Genomic DNA, 18,356 nt, shown 5'->3' on the forward strand with positions numbered 1-18,356 from the left:
ATTTGATTAAGTGGTATCTCAGTATGCACTCACGGAAACGAATTAAAATTTATTGTGATGATCTGGGTTCGATAACTCTTTTCTGTATTTTGACTAAGTATTGTACATGTAAACTGGTATTAAAACAGCACTAACGGTCCGATGGATTGAAACTTCACACACCTGTTTACTGTGATGATCTGAGTTACAATGCACAGTGTTCACAAAATTTGTTTTTGCTTTTTCACAAAGTTATGCAACTTTCCATCTCTACAATATTTAAATATAATCTGTTTTCTCTCAGTAAGCAAAATTGTTGCCCTTTTTGCGCTTGTTTATGTCTATATTTTACATTTCAACTTTCTTAGTGACAATGCTTTTGAATAGTCGAGCGTTGCTGTCCGTAGACAGTTCTTGCTACATATCCACTAAAATCAAACCGTTGTTACAGTTCGTAATTAAGTTGTTTACCTTGGGGATAAAGGCTAAATAAAATACATTAATTTATTAGTTTCTCATGCAATCACATTAAAATTAATGAAAACACAATCTTTCAACTGAATTCCCTTAAGTCATTTCGCTTTCAACCTTTTATAATGAAACAATTTCTATTTAGTTTGTAGCCTACAGAAACTGTTATAAGGAAATCCTGTCCTGTATATTCACAGAAGTTAAACAAGTCATAATCTTTAATTAACGCATGATACATATAATTGCGGAGATACTCAATTTCTTCTTTGTTTCGTCTATGACCACGTCTTGGCTGATTTTACTAATTACTAGCCAATTTAGCTGTAACTACTCTTATACATTTATTATAACAATATAATGCATTTATTGTGTCATGAAAATGAAGCTGATGATAATTTAACGTTTCATTTCCATTCAAAAGTAGGTACTAAAATATATAATTCAAGAGAGGTATCGGGTTTTTGACAACTTGTTAGTCGTTTTTATTTTGGCCCGCCTCGGCGGGACGATATAACGATATAGGAATTTTTTAATGAATATCTAACTTGATTAAAAGGTTCCCGCCAAGGAAAACGTTCTTTGCATCGGACCAGCAGTTGTGATTAATTGTAATAGGAAGAATAAATTTTCGAACCAGAGCTCTGCAATGCTTTATCGTCGTCTTAAGATCTATGGAATAAAGTCTCTTCGCTGGACCAGCTACTCTGCCTAAGTGTGACCTCTCTGTCTCTGTCACTTTGTCTTTCTGTCTCTCCCTCTCTCCAGTGGGGCTCAAATTCTCGATCCAGAGGCGAATGCTCTACAACTGAGCTATCATGGTACACGATTCCACTTTCAGTGAAGTAACTTTGTCTAATGGGAGAGCGTCCGCCTCCGATGCGGAGGGTCATGGATTCGATCCCCGGTCGCACACCAAGGACGTGAAAAACGGTACAGTTGCTCCCTTAATATGCTCAGCATTATGCGGATGAACAGGCTCTTCTATCAAACTCAGATATACGATCAGATATACATGTACTATTTTCGTGTTGATTATACACGTCAAGGGAAGCAACCGTCTGACATGTTGTAACTTCGATGAGCGTCGAAAAAATCAAGCAACATAAAATTACATTTAAGCGAACGTTCTGAAAGTTTAAAACATGTTAAAGTAACTATTTTCACGAAATTAAATCGACAACGAGCCGCATAATAGCTTATTTTACAAAGCTAAGATTGTATAGCGCCCTTTCCGTGAAAAGCACGTTAAAAAGCATTTTATTGTAAGGGCAGCATTATGTTTTTCTTACAGCACAGAAACGGAGCGATCTAACCGGAGGGACAGAGCAAGAGAAAAAAAAAAAACAGAACAAACAGAGAGCTATTTCAGATACAAGCAAGTTCAACTAACTTAGCCTAGCTCTTCGCGAATAAACAATCTGGTTCTTTCACGTGTTGTGTACAACCGATTAGAACCAGTTCTGGGCTCTTAGTTAGGTGGGAGACACGCAAGAGTAACTCTAATGCAGCTTTGATATCAGTACCTAGCACAGGAGGATGAACCAGATAGCGAACAGTTCAAGACTCTATACAAATCTTATGAATTAACCACCGACCATAGCTTAATTGGGGGAAAAAATGACGTATATTAGGAACCAACGTTTAAAAAAATCTCAGTGACAGATTTATTGTAAGTGCACTACTTGTATATCACAAAGGGCTCATCACAAATCGCATAAAATGTAAGACTTACGTACGGCATATATGTATATGATTACCCTCTGAACAAATACCGAGTTTTTTATGTTGTTTCTTGCTTCAAATTTCTTCCAAGACTGCCGCTAGAAAGGCCATATTTAACTTTGAGTTCAAAGACGTTTTTTCAAAGGCAAGTCTGTTGAAAGCCACTTCTTTGCATTTATATAACAGTAGTTTGTCAAAATTGTGCTTCCGTGGTGTAGTCGAAAGTCTCTAATAAACAGATCCTATTTTTTTCCATTTTTCTCGCATTTGCGTTTAATGGGCATTATTTCACTCGTGAAATGAACGAAAGTAGGGTGTTTATTCTGTGGACCGCTTTCCGAAATGCAGCAGTAAGAGGGTACATGACTTCAGTTACCTTGCATTTCAACACCCCTTTACTTTTCGTTTTCTTGAAGCAAATATACTCAGTTCCAAAAGAAAGTGTGCACTTTTTAAGTTTAAATATTTCAAAAATTCCCCGACGTTTTTGTTTCATTTTTTCATACACTAACTCTCAGGTATAACTCAAAATCTAAAATGCACACCACTTTGTTTAAGAACTGATTTAAATTTTGGTACAAAACATTATAAGTTTTCATGAAAATAACCGAGAAAAAATAACAGAAAACTAAGTGCACACTTTCTTTTGGAACTGAGTGTATTATATGGATAGCTTGTGGAAAATAGGTCTAAGACAGGAGTGAAAATCTAGAAACAGGGGTCCGCCCTCCCCCACCCACCTCCCCTACACACAATTTTGAGAGTGGGGTGCAGCATATGGTTTGCCCCCCCCCCCCCACCCACACACACACACTTTTAACCCCAAAAACTGATTTTCTCAGGGGGAAAAACACAGAAGATAGAGAGAAAAAAAGCCACTTTGGGAGAGCATTTAAACGTACTGATGTGGATTTGATGCGATGTCTGTTGTCACTTGTAAAGGGGAATGTTCAGGGAAAATTTGTGTAGGTTTAGCTGGCCGGTCACCTATTACCGCCTTCTCCCCCACTCTCCCTACTTTGAGTTCACTCCTACGTCACTGTAGTACTTTTTATAGTTTCAAAAGTTACAAAAGTAGGTGATCAAAGTAGGCCGTCGTTTATAAAATTGTTCACTGTACAGATAAGATATTGATTACCAATTAACAGTAGTAGTGTCGTGAGCACGAGTGCCTGTGGATGTAAGATGACTCGTGCTTTAATTAATGAATGAATGCGTATTTTATACGCTCCTATAAGGAACTTGAAATAAAAGCACCCGTTTTACTTTATTTCTTCTATTTGCTTAAAAAATCTATCACTAAATCGACTCTCGGGTTAACTTTTCCACCACAGGTTTTAGCATGATGGTAGAATAAATTGGAGTGAGACCTAGTGTTACAGTAGTAAAACCGATCCAGTCGTGTTATTTTTATGTGCTTCTATACTAAACAAATGTGGCAGGAAAAAATATCTAGTGTTACTTTAAGACCCAACTTTACCAGACTATAGGTCAAAGGGAAATAACTAACAGGGCCTTTGATTGGTTGAAAAAGTATATGGTATTCCGAGACAAATATTTAAGATTTAAAGTGGTCTCTCATTGGTGAAATATCTGTTGAATATGTTTGAAAACTGTTTTATTTCTTAAATTGAGGTTCTAAGCCATGATTAATGGAGGAAAAAATATTTGAAGATGTATTTTGCTTGAAAATTTTGCTTGTTTTAGTGATATAGTATTTCCATGAAATGTAAACAAAAATTAACTGCCGGACTGGGGGTTACTGACTTGCGGGTGAAAAAAGTGCACAAAAATGATGGTCAACATATATATTTCTGGCTGTTTTCTTTTAGGTCTTGAATAGTTCTTTCACCCTGGGTAGGTGGCATCAAAAGTTTAAATGTTAGGGAAGGGCTATAACCCAAAACATTACAATGTAAGTCTATGGGAAAACTGTTACTTCCCTTTGACCACTAGCAGTGGCTATGGGTCCGGTAGTCGGATCTCTAAACCCGTGTACGGGCTGCCTTGAAGTCTAGTAAGGTAAATTTTGCCAATAAATACTTGTAAAAAGGATTTTGGTTGTTCACAAATGCGTTATTTGAATTACCTAATTTTTCACCATCATCTTCATTAAATGTAAAACGTTCCAAATTTCAAATGTCAACGAAAAAAATCTACAGTCTAAGTATCGGGTCATCATTTTACACAAATACGGTAATAAAAGATAGGGCTTGGAGGACTGTATATAAATACTTCTGTTTTCTGTCGCCTGCCATACAGATTCCGCATAATATTGGCAATATACCTTGTTTTAATAATCCAAAATTTATTTTGAATTTTATGTAACTCGTTTAAAATTACCGTCACACTAACAACATATATCACATAACTTTAGTGTTTTTTTTTTGTATTTTTTTTCAAAAACATGCATCTTTATTTGACTTAACAGTTTTTGGTTAAGATTGGTATAGCTTCGTTTTTTCGGATATCTACTGTTCTCACCGAGTTCTTGTTATTCGGTAGGATGTTGTTGTATTTTTTTCACGATGATTTACATAAAATTGTGGGATTTCAGGAAAAGGTTTCTAGGGGCCACATTTTGAGCCATTCGTATGGCATATATCTGGTCTTGTATTAAATTATATTTCAATGTATCGACTGACTATACAATTCTGATTTCTAGCTCACGTAGGGACAATGTGAGCTTTTGTGATCGCACTTCGTCCGTCCACATGATTTCTTATGAACACGATAGAGACCACATTTTGCATTCGATTTTAATCATAAACTTTGCACACAACTTATATTGGCATAATATCTCGGTTCCTTTCGAAAACTTGCCAGATCCCATCATGGGTTCCAGAGTTATGACCCTATCTTCATAAAACTTGGTCAGAATGTTCATCTTGATGATTCCTATACCAAGTTTAAAAGTGGGTCATACAGGTTAAAAAAATAGGTCACTCGGTCATATCAAACGAAAAGCTTGTTAACACTCTTGGGGCCATGATTATGACCATATCTTCACGAAACTTGTTAAGAATGTTTATCTTGGTGATTCCTAGGCAAAGTTCGAAACTGGGTCATGTGGAGTCAAAAACTAGGTCACCACATTTAAGACCCTATCTTCATGAAATTTGGTCAGAATGTTTATCTTGATGATTCCAATGACAAGTTTAACAGGTGAGCGATATAGGGTCATCATGGCCCTCTTGTTTTTATTTTATCTTGCAAAAGATTGGCAAATAAATTTATCATGTAAAAAAATATGCGGGTGTAACAAAGGAAAAAGAAGAAGAAATTTAATAAATTGAAAAAAAGAGCATTAAAATTTGACAATACAAAAATGTACATTATGGCAAGCTTTATATATTTAGTTTACTTAGTATACATCTGATTCTTTTTAAAACATTTACTTGCTGTGCACCCTTTTTCACATATTACTATTATGAAAATCAAATATCGGCTAGCAGTCAATGTCCAGCCCGTATTTTTCTCACGCTCTTAGATATCCGTTACCCGTATGCATAGCCGCTGTCGTAATTTTACTTTTCTGAACAAACCCGAACTAGTTCCTGTATCCATTGATGAAATTACTATTGATCTGAGGGCTAAAATATCTAGAGGCTCATGTTAGTTCAATGCCGACAACTTTTTGATAAATTCATGGAAGGCGACGTGTCAATAGCCAAAATAGAGCTGAAACTATTCACAGCTATCTTTATTCGGGGGCAAATTACGCCGCCATTTTCGTTAATTTCACAAAAGCTAACTTAGAAACGAAATACACTGGTTTGAAGTAAGTATCTATATGGAGTTTTAATTGTGTATTGTCTGTGTTGTAGCAAAAATGGTCGTCTTCCACCACTTAAGCCCGAGTCTTCATTTTGGAGTCTTCTTTCGTATGTCGAATTTTTTGACCTTCACAAATGGAGAATCGGTACTCTTCAGTTTTCCGTCTGCAAAATCAGCGGAATTGTTTTAAACACACTTGTTCATTAACATGAATGTCAGTTCATGATATATGATAATTTTGCATGATTTTTTTTAGCAGATCATGTCTGGTCCTCCGGAACGTGTTTCACTTCTTTGTATCGATCAGTAAACCATTTTTTTTAGGTGAATATTGCTTAATATTTCAACAAAATTTAAGTAAATATCAGGGACCCCTAGACAACATCTAGTAGTCTTGTCTTGGCGTACAGATCCGTACAGTACTGGTAGACACTTCATAAAAATAATTGGAAGCTTTTATTGTTTTTCTTTGGACTGATGAATTAAAATAATCAGGGATTTTTTTACCTTTTAGAAACTGGGGCCCATTCATTTGGGAAAAATGGCATGTAAAACCTGAAAATTGGGAAATACAAAAAATAAGTTTTACCATCATACAACCTTTATTTCAGCATTGTTATTGTTTGATGTCATATTACAGGTCTTTTGCTTTTATACTTTTTGTCTTTTGAAAGTGTCTACTAAATTTTGTGGTATTTCTTCAGTGAGAAACTCTCAGACACTCAACGGTCAGTAAAATTTTGGGAAATTTAAACCTAAGAATTGGGAAAATAAGCAAATAACCGATTCTAGGATTACGGAAGTTCCGTATTCCTAGACAGTCCTATGAGGATAGGCTAGGATTACAGAAGTATTTAAGAGGCATCAAAAATATGTTACAACATGCATAAATGATCCTGTCAACTTACTTATTTCTTTTAAAATAACGATCCTTTTGAGCTATCATTAAGAATATAATTCTACGTTTGTCTGTTAATTTCAAAAAAATATATATATATTTAGTATGATTTCGGAGAGAAAAAAACGTATGTATATATACGGGTCTTGATTTTGCCTGTATCTTCGCGGAAAACTCTAGTTACAAGCAAAATAAACTCATAAAATTTAAAGTATTAAATTTTTTTTTTAAATCTAACTTCAACCCTCATATTTCTATAATATTTCCGCGCGCCCCCCCATTAATATAACATTTAAGATTATACTAACCCAAAATGGCAGATCGATAACACGAAATACAAGTAATACGGTAGGCATGAAAAAATCGCTATTTTCAGTTAAATAAGTAAGTTTACAACATCATTTATGCATGTCCTAACTTATTTCCATAATCCTAGCCAATCCTCGTAGAACCGGAGGCTAGGATTATGGTACCGTAATCGTAGCCACTGCCTTTCTGTTAAAATGTATCATTTTTCAGACAATATTCAGATAAGTTTATTACATTCATCTGATCAATATTTGTTTAAAAAAAAAGCCACTAGTGATTACTGTCTTTGTGTAAAAGCATTCCATTTGTCCAACTACAATAACAAATTGATTTATTGCACTTCATAAACGAATTGATTACTGGAGTGGATTCCTAGAAAAACCACTAGAGGATTGGCTAGGGGTCTGGTTACCGGACAGCAATGTGTTTTTAAAAGACATAAAATTTTGCTGATATAATTTCCAATAAGTTTGCATATTCCTTGCTTGTGAGATATTTCGGTAGGACATATTACTGACTCGCTATTGTAAGCCATTGTGAGCACCTTGCTTTATCAGTTTTGGTCCAGTGAGTAACTGGGTATTTTACATACCTCATGGTACACATTATTTTCAAATTCTTCAAAAGATGGCAGAATCATTTTTTTTTTTTTTACTAGGCTTATGTGCCGATTTCCAAGGTAACTGTTAAGTTTTGATTATGACTAAAAGATGACAAACACTACAGATAACAATTACATAAAGGAACAAAGTGATTGATTGAATAGTGCAAGGTTTGTCTGTTGTTCAACATAGTAGGAAGTATTACTGAATCTCAGTGTTTTTTTTATTACCTCCCTTTATGACTCTTTAACTGTACAAAATCGTGTGCAATATTGGATCTAGCACTTTTTTTTATATAAAGTAACTATCATGCGTATTGTCTATTTGGACGTGCTATCTATTTCTGACATGAAATTAATAGCATTATATAACTTTATGCAGTTTCAGGCCTATTTTTGGTCTCCTAGGAGATGCCATCTACAAGACGTGGGCAAGGGACTCCTAAAAGGGGTGCTCCATCACAAGGAGAACAGAAGGTTGATCAAAGGGCAGCAACCCAAAACAACAGAAATGACACTCAAGGAAATAAAATGCTTGGGACTCCAAAGACTAGTCAGGGAGTAGAGGTATGTTCCTCTGGTGATATTTGTTTTTTTTTTTAGCAGTCTGGAGAGTTATGAAGTAAAACAAAAAAATCGAACGTGTTTAAATGTCACTTTATCCTGAATTTACATATCATGCAGAAATAAATACATATTCTGAAGAGCTTTTAGTTTAAGAACATTATAACGTATTTTGTAAAATAAGATATGACTAACATAATGAAAACAACATGGAAAATACTAATCCTGTCAAAGGGTTTAAAACTGCTTAAAAACTAACCAGAGAAAAAAAAGAGACCAATATGCTATGGAATAAAACCCTCGGTATTGATCAGAAAATGCTATTAACATTTGACTCCAAAATACAACCCTGGCTTTTTTGCTGCATGTTCGTTATTACAAAACTATTGTTTGGTTTATGGGTAGGGCCTAAGTGTTCTCACAGAACTAATCAATTGGTGTTATTGAGGTGTTGAACATTTTTGGTTGGACTTGATAATTTTTTAAAGGTTTTCTAAACATTCCTGTTTCTGTATAGATTGTTAGATCAACAAGAAGATTGCAGACTGTGCCTGAGACCAGCCCGGTTATTTTAAGGAGAACCAGAGGATCAAACTTGGAACCAGTCCAGGAGAAGGAACCAGCTGCAGGAAGAAGAGCAACAAGAAAAGATGGTATATTTTTCTTCTTAAGGTCCTTAGAAGCAGGACTATTTTCTAAACTAGTCAGTACTTCGTTGCACTTCTTTTCTCACTTTTTGCAATGACTGCAAACTGGACTAGTATTTGGGTAAACTGTTGTGAAGGCTTACTGAGCACATCGTGTACAAAGCTTTTGAGACCACTCAAGATGCAGCGTCCATCTTATGTCCATCAATTCACATTTCCTTTAAATGAATTCTCTGAATCAGTTCAGTGAATGTTGATGAAACTTAGCATTAAATCATCTTAGATGGTTTCCTTCTATGTATTTATATTTGTTGGAGTTGCAAGTCAGATGTAAGACCACCATGATCTTCTTGAAAAGTGTTTTATAAGCCTTCAAGGCCTTAAATAGTACTTCTTCTGGGTTCGACAAATTATTGAAAGCAACTGACCTGCAGTATGAACTGCCTAGAATTTTCACTACTTCTGCTACAATTTGTATTCGGCCTTCAGTTCACTTATAAAATATTTGCAAACAGTGTCTATTTTTAAGTCTGTTAAAAAAGGTACATCTTGATCTGGACTACCAAGCATCTAGCTGATGTCATAATGAGGTACTCGCTACTGTAACAGAGCGGGACAGATTTTAGAGTTTCGGACAGCAAATCAACTTCCGTTTCAGATATTTAAGTTATCCAGCTTCTGCACAGCTCCATTTTAATTGGATTTATTGTCTTTTTGGTCAAATATAACACTTTCCCAGTTGGACTAGTGCACTGCTTCAGTAAGTTTCACTGGTCTGGTGCCAATTTCTACTTGAGATGATTTGTTGAACCCTGTTCTTTGCTGTTCAATTTAAAGTAAAATTATTATATATGTATTGGTACATTTTAAAGCTGATATCATTGTTTAGGAGTTAAACTATCAGCCAGTTTGAATGTTTCATTTACAGAAGTTAAGTCAGATGATACTGTTGGACCAGTAAAGTCTCCATCTACTAGGTACTCTAAACGAGCAGCTGAAAGTCCTGAAGTTGTAACAGTAAAAAAGCAGAAAACTGCTTCCATTGCTACAGTTACTTCTACAACCAGAGGTGCAGAAGCGAAAAATGACTCAGTTGAACGTGAAGACCATCAAGAGGCAGAGAAAGTAAAAGATGTAGCAAAGTCAGATGCTAAATCTGAAAATGAAAGCTTAATAGATCATCATAAAGCTGTACAAAAAAGTTTGGATAATGAGAATAAAAATTCAAAGGCGAGGAGTGGTTTGAAATCTGTGACACAGAGAGCAGGTACCACAGGGTCTGTGTCCGCAGCTGATTTGATGTCACCTAGAAGAAGCTCAAGAGCTGTGATTCCTAACAGTCGATTTAAAGACATGGTTGATCCAGGCAAAAGGAAATCTGGTAGGTATTTTAGTTTGAATTCATACTTGTAATAATCCTGGTATTATTGGTCTGAATACTTCAAAAATATTATAACTTCTGGAGATATAAATGTGATTCTCTTTTTTTCTGTTTAACAGACTTACAGCATTTGAAGTTAGATATACAAATAATTCAAAGGCTCATTACTTAAAATTTATCTTTTTTATGCACAAAACTTGCAATGTACCTTTAACTTTAAAATAGGGCCTTCAGAGCTGAATGTTGTTGGTTGGAAATTTTGCTTGTGATGTAGAATTCTTCATCCAGCTGGCTTACAGCAGGACGGTTTTCAAGTATTGGGCTCAAAATAAAGATATACATGTGCTTAATTTATTGAACCAATGTTTTAGTGTTGCTTCACAAATCCACAGGGTATGATATTATCAACATATGGATATGCTGAAAATGTAGTGAAACATGGGTATATTGATACACATTATCAATATCAACATGAAACATGAACATGATGATATGTTGACAAATATTAACATGAAATCTTGAAATATTGATGAACATGATTACTAGTATGAAGAACAGCGTCGTTGTTGTTGTTGTTGGATTTAACGTCGCACCGACACATGATAGGTCATATGGCAACTTTCCAGCTTTAATGGTGGAGGAAGACCCAAGGTGCCCCCCCATGCATTATTTCATCACGAGCGGCACCTGGGTAGAACCACCGACCTTCCGTAAGCCAGCTGTCTCCGTTGATGCACATAATTATGAATATCAGTATGACACATGGCTATGTTGATGGCCATAAAATTTATGAATATCAGCATGAAACATGTCTGTGTTGATCAACATGAAACATAGATGTAATTACATTTATAAACATAATAAATATCAAAATGAAACATAGATGTATTTATGTTGATGAACATACCGTAATGAATCTCAACATGAAACATGATTATGCTGAAGGACATAATTATGAATATCAACATGATGCATAATACATGTCTATGTTGATGGACATGTATAATTATGACTATTAACATGATACATGTCTATGTTGATGGACATACTTATGAATATCAACATGATACATGTCTATGTTGATGGACATGTATAATTATGACTATTAACTAGCTACTTTTAACACAATTTTTAACATAGATATTTGTTGATAAACACGAATGTCAACATGAAACATATGTTGTTAAAATAATTACAAATATTAACATGAAATATGTGGATATGTATTAGACAGAATGATTAAAGTGGAATTATACGCATTTTTCAAGTAAAAATCCAGCTGAAATAGATGTGTGTGTGTAAAAAGGGTGGAGGAAATTATAGCTTTTAACCCAATATACCAAACTCTTCCTGTTTCCAGTATGAAATAATAATTTTCCAAATATGACTTTTGTAATTTTGATTGGGGCAGTCTTTTTAAGAAAAGTCAAACTGCATGTAGGAGTTGCTTCCCTTCAACTTCAGAAATCTCTACCTATAGATGAGGGAGATCACAGCGTATAAGATTGAAGAAAAGAATTATTATTTTATAAATCCGATTTCTTTATTTCTAAAGCATCAACTTCAAATACTTATGCGGCATTATTTTTAATCCAACTCATTTAAATGCACAGCAACCGAAAATTGCTTTTATAAAACATTCACCAAAAAACATGCGTATAATGCCACTTTAAAAAAAGTAGTATACATGTAAATAAGTTCAAACCAGAGGGCCTGATGGCAAGTTTAACGGTTTAATTACAGTTTTACCAAAAACGTGTGGAAGAGTAGGCCTGTCTATGGTTTCTCAATTATACATCCAATATTTCAGTTATAAAGACTGAGAATGTGAAGGAAATCAGTGTTCCAGCTCCAAAGAAGCAGAGTGTTGACTATACATCAATAAATGTACAGCAACAGTGAGTATATAATTATAGACCAGCAGACTCTCAGTCACTCAATAATTTCCATTTTTTATAGGCCCGTCTCTGAAAGAGCAGGGCGTATTATGTGAACACCTGTGTCGGCGGGCTGGCGGGCATTCGGCGTCCAAAAGCATGTCCGCTCTCTAGGTCAAACAGTTTTCACCTGATCTTCACCAAACTTGCTGACAATGTTTGTGGGCATAATATCTTGGCCAAGTTTGATAAACAGCCAAATCGCCCTAGGCACTCTTGGATTATGGCCCTTGAATTACTCGAAATCTGCAAATTTAGCCTTGTCTGCCCTCTAAGTCGAACAGTTTTCATCCGATCTTCACCAGACTTGGTAACAGTGTAAGTGGGCATAATATCCCGGCCAAGTTCGATAACCACCCAAATCACCCCAGGCACGCTTGGATTATGGCCCTCGAATTACGCGAAATCTTTTTGTGATACGTTACTGAATATTTAGACGGGCATATTTGTGACAGTCTGGCACTCTTGTATACTTGTTCATTGAGCTTTTTTCCTGTACTTTCTACATATTTATATATATGTTTGATAATAGAGGTATTTAAGTGAAAATCTTTTTAATGCTTCTTTCCTTTTCTGTTATAAAATGTGTCCAAAATCTCACTTCAAAGAATTGTTTACTAAAAGGTAGGACAAAAATCATGCTTCTCAAATTTCAAATTTCCCAGTTTTGCAAAGGCAAAGAATCTTCTCAAATATAACAAAAACAATCTTTGTTTTAATTGAATAAATTGTTACAATGTATTTGAAAGATCCAGATACTCCAGGCATCACAGATAGAATGATCATGGCCGTGGTTAACATTTCGAAACATGAAATTGTTTGTTAATTTTGTTACAGTTTTAGCCCGCCCGCTTAGCTCAATAGGGAGAGCACAGCTCTACGGATCTCGGGGCAGTGAGTTCGAGTCCTGGGCGAGGCGTATGTTCTCCGTGACGATTTGATAAAAGACATTGTGTCTTAAATCATTCGTCCTCCACCTCTGATTCATGTGGGGAAGTTGGCAGTTACTTGTGGAGAACAGGTTTGTACTGGTACAGTATCGAGGAACACTGGTTAGGTTAACTGCCCACCGTTATATAACTGAAATACTGTTGAAAAACGGCGTTAAACCCCAAACAAACAAACAAACAAAATGTTACAGTTTTATCAGGCAGATTTATTTTAGCAGGAGTGTTGGTTTTGTCTTTCAAATCATGAAATCATGTTGTTATATGTAAATTGAACAAAGCATATGTTTTTCATAATCAGGGTTCGCACATACCTGTCCACGAATTTGCTGCTAATCCTTGAAAATGACTTAAACCCTGGAACTTGAATTTTAAAAATATTGCTTGCATGTTGCTCAAAACTCCCTGAAAAGTGCTCTGCCATCAATTTGCTTTGGGTAAAGAATAAATTTGATAAAAAAAAATGAAATTGAATTTAAAAAAAGAAAATATAGTATTTTGCAACTAAACGATCTTTGTGTGCACTGCTAGCAATTAATGACTATATTTTATTGTACTCACAGTACAATTTCTACCATGACAACAGTTTTGACGTTTCCATTTTACAATTGTAAATTAAAATTGGCCGTAGTTTTTTAGAAAATAAGTAAAGTTACGATGATTAGGAAAGTCAGAAGTATGTTCTAGATTACATGAAATGATTAACATCATAAACCTCGGCTAAAGACATATTGCTCACAAGAGCAAAATGCATGTGTTCCATATTTGACAAACTTTTAAACATAAAGTGTTAGAAATGAGGGAAAGTTTGCTAAAATAACAGCATAAATCTTAAGAGTTAATGATGTGATGTTTGGTTAACCTAATGTGAATCATGTACATTTTACAATGAGTCATAAATAAAATCTTTCCAAAATAGTTCATAAATGTTTAGTCTAGGATTTCAAGACACAGTTTCTAGAAAAATTGTCTTTGAAAATTTGAGAAATGCTTGAAAGTCCTTGTTTAGTCCTTCGATTTTGTCTTGAATGTTCTACATGAAACTTATCCTGGTTCCAGATTTAGTCTAACTTTGTTGTAAATAAACTTTGTTGTTTTTCAGAGGTGAAACTAATGAAATTATGGAAGAAATCATAACTGAAGAAACAAAAATTGATCCACTTGCTCAAATGAATTTAATGGACGACATGCTTGTTTTACCTTCAAGTTCAGTTGGTATGTCAGAAACAATGTCTGTTGAAACTGAAGCTGAGAGAAGTAACATAGGCTCAACTAGTATCAAAGTGATGAAATACCCTAGTGCTAAAGTAATAAGGTATCAGATTGATTCGAAAGGTATCACCAGTGTAGGATCTGATGTCATGGCTGAAACTACTGAAGAGACGGAAGACGAAACTTCTGGGGAAAGATCAGGCTTAACCCAGTCTGGTGATGATGATGTAGCAAAAACTCAGAATAATTTTTTACCAGAGGAAACTGTACCAGCGCCTCAAGTTATTGTTCTCCCAAGTGATACTGGTATGAGGAAGATAATCATTCCAAAAGACCCATATAGAGCAAGGCTTGAACAAGCCTTTGAAAAGAAAGGTGGTTCAATGGTGATTGGACCTAGCATAGGGAAAACGAGAGCAAAGAAATTAATTGTAACGCCTACTCATCAGCATGTTTCGAAGAAAGAAGCATATAGGACTAAAATGACAGAGCATGGAGAAAATAGACAGGATAAGGAATCAGTAGTTGGAAAGAACTTGGGGAAATCTGGCGTCACTTCTGTGATATATCCATGGATGCAGAAGCCAGGAATAAGCACTGGACAGATAATACACACGCCAGAAAAACGACAGAGATATACAGTGCTACCAAGAAAAGAACATAATAATGTGACAAGTGTGGAAGTCAATCCACATGGTGAGGAAGATTCCACAGAGTTAGCTGGTGGTTACTCAGGACTTAGTGATGGTAATATATCTACTGTATCATCTAGTGCTGTTAATGCAGCAAAAGTACCAAATGTTAGAGTTGTTTATGTTAAAGCTAAACAGAAGGCTGCACCTACTACCGTTTCTGATTCGGGTAAGAGGTCTGAACAAGAAAGTAATGACAGGTCTGATGATAATAGTGCTTTAAATGAACAGATTGAAAGAACACAAGAGTTTGATAAAGCTGATGATACCAGAATAGATAACTCTGAAGAGAATAATAGAGAAATTGATAAAATTGGACATTCAGACATAGAGCATACAGATAAAGACTCAGAAGAGAAAGAAGGTACAGATTCCAAAGAAGAAACAAAAGCTACTGAAGCAGCTGAAGAGATGACAAGTGTGCCTGTTGAACAAACAATCGCAAATTCTCTATGTCAGGTTATTGAATACAAACAACAACCACAGACTGCTATAGAGTATGTGCTGCTTGATAACAAAATGGTACCTATACATAAACCATTCCAGTCTGGACATCATGGTCGAGGACATACAGGAAGGAGGACTGAAGTTGTTCACAGAGTTACCCCGGGGCGAGTGGAACCTGGTGGTCAGACAGAACAGGGTGTTGGTTAGTAAACTTTTTAAAAATAGAAAAATCTTCAAACAACATCTCCTAAACCGCTGGTCGGATTTTGAAATAATTTCACACAAATGGTCGTTACGTAACCTTCTGCCAAGATTGTTCATATTTTTCCAATTCATCAAAAAACATGGCTGCCAAGGGCGTGGTCACTTTTTCCTATATGTATGTAGTAGAAACTTTAAAAATCTTGTGTGAAGCTACTGGCCCGATTTTAAAATAATTTCACACACATGGTCCTTATTTGACCTCCTACCAAGACTGTTCAAATTATATTGATTTATCTAGAAAACATGGTTGCCAGTGGGAGTGGTCACTTTTCCCTATAGTAGAAACTTAAAAAATCTTGATATGAAACTGCTGACCCGATTTTAAAATAATTTTACACAAATTTTCCTTGTATGGCCTTCTGCAAAGATTGTTCAGATTATCTTTTCCCCCAGTAAGTAAGATATCAGCATTGTCAGCTGTTTAGAGTGCTATAAATAGAGGATATTTGTTTGTTTTGAGTGAATATGGAATATATCTCACTGAAAAGTGAGAACATTTCAAATATTTTCATGAGCGCATAGTGCGAGTGAAAATGTGAAAATTTTCTCACTTTGAGGTGAGATATTCTATATTCACGAAAAGCATACAGATTATCTTTTTATTTTATGCTTAATTAATTCTCATTAAGTAAAATAATTTGAATCGAGAAATATACTATAAAGAACAAAGTGCACCTACAATTTTCAGCCTGTTTTAAGTAAATGATTTAAAATTTATACACAATGAACAAGTAGATCAGCAAAGCTATATCATTTACAGTGAGTGATATGCGTTATATCTCACTAATAGAATACAGTATTTCATCAGTTAGCATAAAATAAATATTGTTATAACATCTTTCATTTTCCATTAAGGAAGATACCATTACCACAGCTAAGGTTGCTGTAAATGTTTTTATAACATCTTTCCCCCTAGTAAGTAAGATACCATTGTCACATGTTCAGAGTGCTGTAAATATTCTTATAACATCTTTCTGCTTCCAGTAAAGAAAATGCAGCTGTCAGTTGCTCAGAGGGCTATAGCTTTCCTTTTTCAGAAAAGCAGATACTCTTGCTCAGAGTGGCATAACTACTGTTCTAACATCTTTTATTTTTATTTTTAGCTCACCTGTCACATAGTGACAAGGTGAGCTTTTGTGATCGCGCAGCATCCGTCGTCCGTGCGTGCGTCCGTGCGTAAACTTTTGCTTGTGACCACTCTAGAGGTCACATTTTTTGTGGGATCTTTATGAAAGTTGGTCTGAATGTTCATCTTGATGATATCTAGGTCAAGTTCGAAACTGGGTCAACTGCGGTCAAAAACTAGGTCAGTAGGTCTAAAAATAGGAAAACCTTGTGACCTCTCTAGAGGCCATACTTTTCAATGGATCTTCATGAAAATTGGTCAGAATGTTCATCTTGATGATATCTAGGTCATGTTTGAAACTGGGTCACGTGCCTTCAAAAACTAAGTCAGTAGGTCAAATAATAAAAAAACATTTTGACCTCTCTAGAGGCCATATTTTTCATTGGATCTGCATGAAAGTTGGTTTGAATGTTCATCTTGATGATACCTAGGTCAAGTTGGAAACTGGGTCAACTGCAGTTAAAAACTAGGTCAGTAGGTCTAAAAATAGAAAAACCTTGTGACCTCTCTAGAGGCCATACTTTTGAATGAATCTTCATGAAAATTGGTCAGAATGTTCACCTTGATGATATCTAGTTCAAGTTTGAAACTGGGTCACATGCTGTCAATAACTAGGTCAGTAGGTTAAATAATAAAAAAACCTTGTGACCTCTCTAGAGGCCATATTTTTCAATGGATCTTCATGAAAATTGGTTAGAATTTTTATCTTGATGATATCTTGGTCAGGATCAACACTGGGTCACATGAGCTCAAAAACTAGGTCACAATGTCAAATAATAGAAAAACGATGTCATACTCGGTTTAAAACTGGGTCATGTGGGGACAGGTGAGCGATTCAGGACCATCATGGTCCTCTTGTTTTTAAAAAGAATGCCATTGACAGCAGTATAGAGTGCTTTGACAACTGTTTGAACTTCTTGAATTTTTCAGTAAAGAAGATACCACTGTCAACAGCACAGAATGCTATAAGTACAGTTATATCACAGATTGAAGATGGTCAAATCCAGCATGTACGCTCTGTACCTAAAAGTCATATCAAATACACAATTGCTTCTAGACAACAGGTTAGTATTGTTGTGGTGAAAAGGTTAATTTAATACAAGTTTTATGATTCTATCCAAAGTGTGCTTTCCTCATAAAGGCAACATTCAGAGGGCACAAGTCAAGTCATTAGGTCCAAGTTCAAGGTCACACAGGTCAAAGGTCAAAAAGCTCAAAATTGTGTCCGCTTTGTCTTAATCAGTGGAAGGATTTTCATAAAACAAGTATCAGTTGTTTACATCATCAAGAAGACTTGCAGAGTACACAATCCAGCTCATAAGGTTCAAGGTCAAGGTCATACTTGAAGGCCAAAGGTCATGGTAACAACATTTTACTTACCC

General features: G+C 35.4%; 1 protein-coding gene across 3 annotated transcripts in view; it reads left to right on the forward strand.

Moving 5' to 3' along the window:
- The first annotated feature begins 5,555 nt into the window (after window positions 1–5,555).
- Window positions 5,556–18,356, forward strand: part of LOC123552342 (uncharacterized) — a 469,144-nt gene continuing 456,343 nt past the window's right edge. For 2 of the 3 annotated variants that reach the window (XM_053541854.1, XM_053541857.1), the window contains exons 1-7: window positions 5,567–5,953; window positions 8,140–8,324; window positions 8,839–8,974; window positions 9,897–10,349; window positions 12,160–12,247; window positions 14,336–15,786; window positions 17,905–18,038. In XM_053541854.1, the coding sequence (XP_053397829.1) occupies window positions 8,169–8,324; window positions 8,839–8,974; window positions 9,897–10,349; window positions 12,160–12,247; window positions 14,336–15,786; window positions 17,905–18,038 (2,418 nt within the window). In that variant the 5' untranslated portion in view covers window positions 5,567–5,953; window positions 8,140–8,168. Of the gene's footprint in view, window positions 5,954–8,139; window positions 8,325–8,838; window positions 8,975–9,896; window positions 10,350–12,159; window positions 12,248–14,335; window positions 15,787–17,904; window positions 18,039–18,356 lie in introns of all 3 variants that reach the window. The other variant, XM_053541855.1, reaches the window with a different exon arrangement.

Source organism: Mercenaria mercenaria, chromosome 4 (genome assembly GCF_021730395.1).
Source record: "Mercenaria mercenaria strain notata chromosome 4, MADL_Memer_1, whole genome shotgun sequence".
Taxonomy (NCBI): domain Eukaryota; kingdom Metazoa; phylum Mollusca; class Bivalvia; order Venerida; family Veneridae; genus Mercenaria; species Mercenaria mercenaria.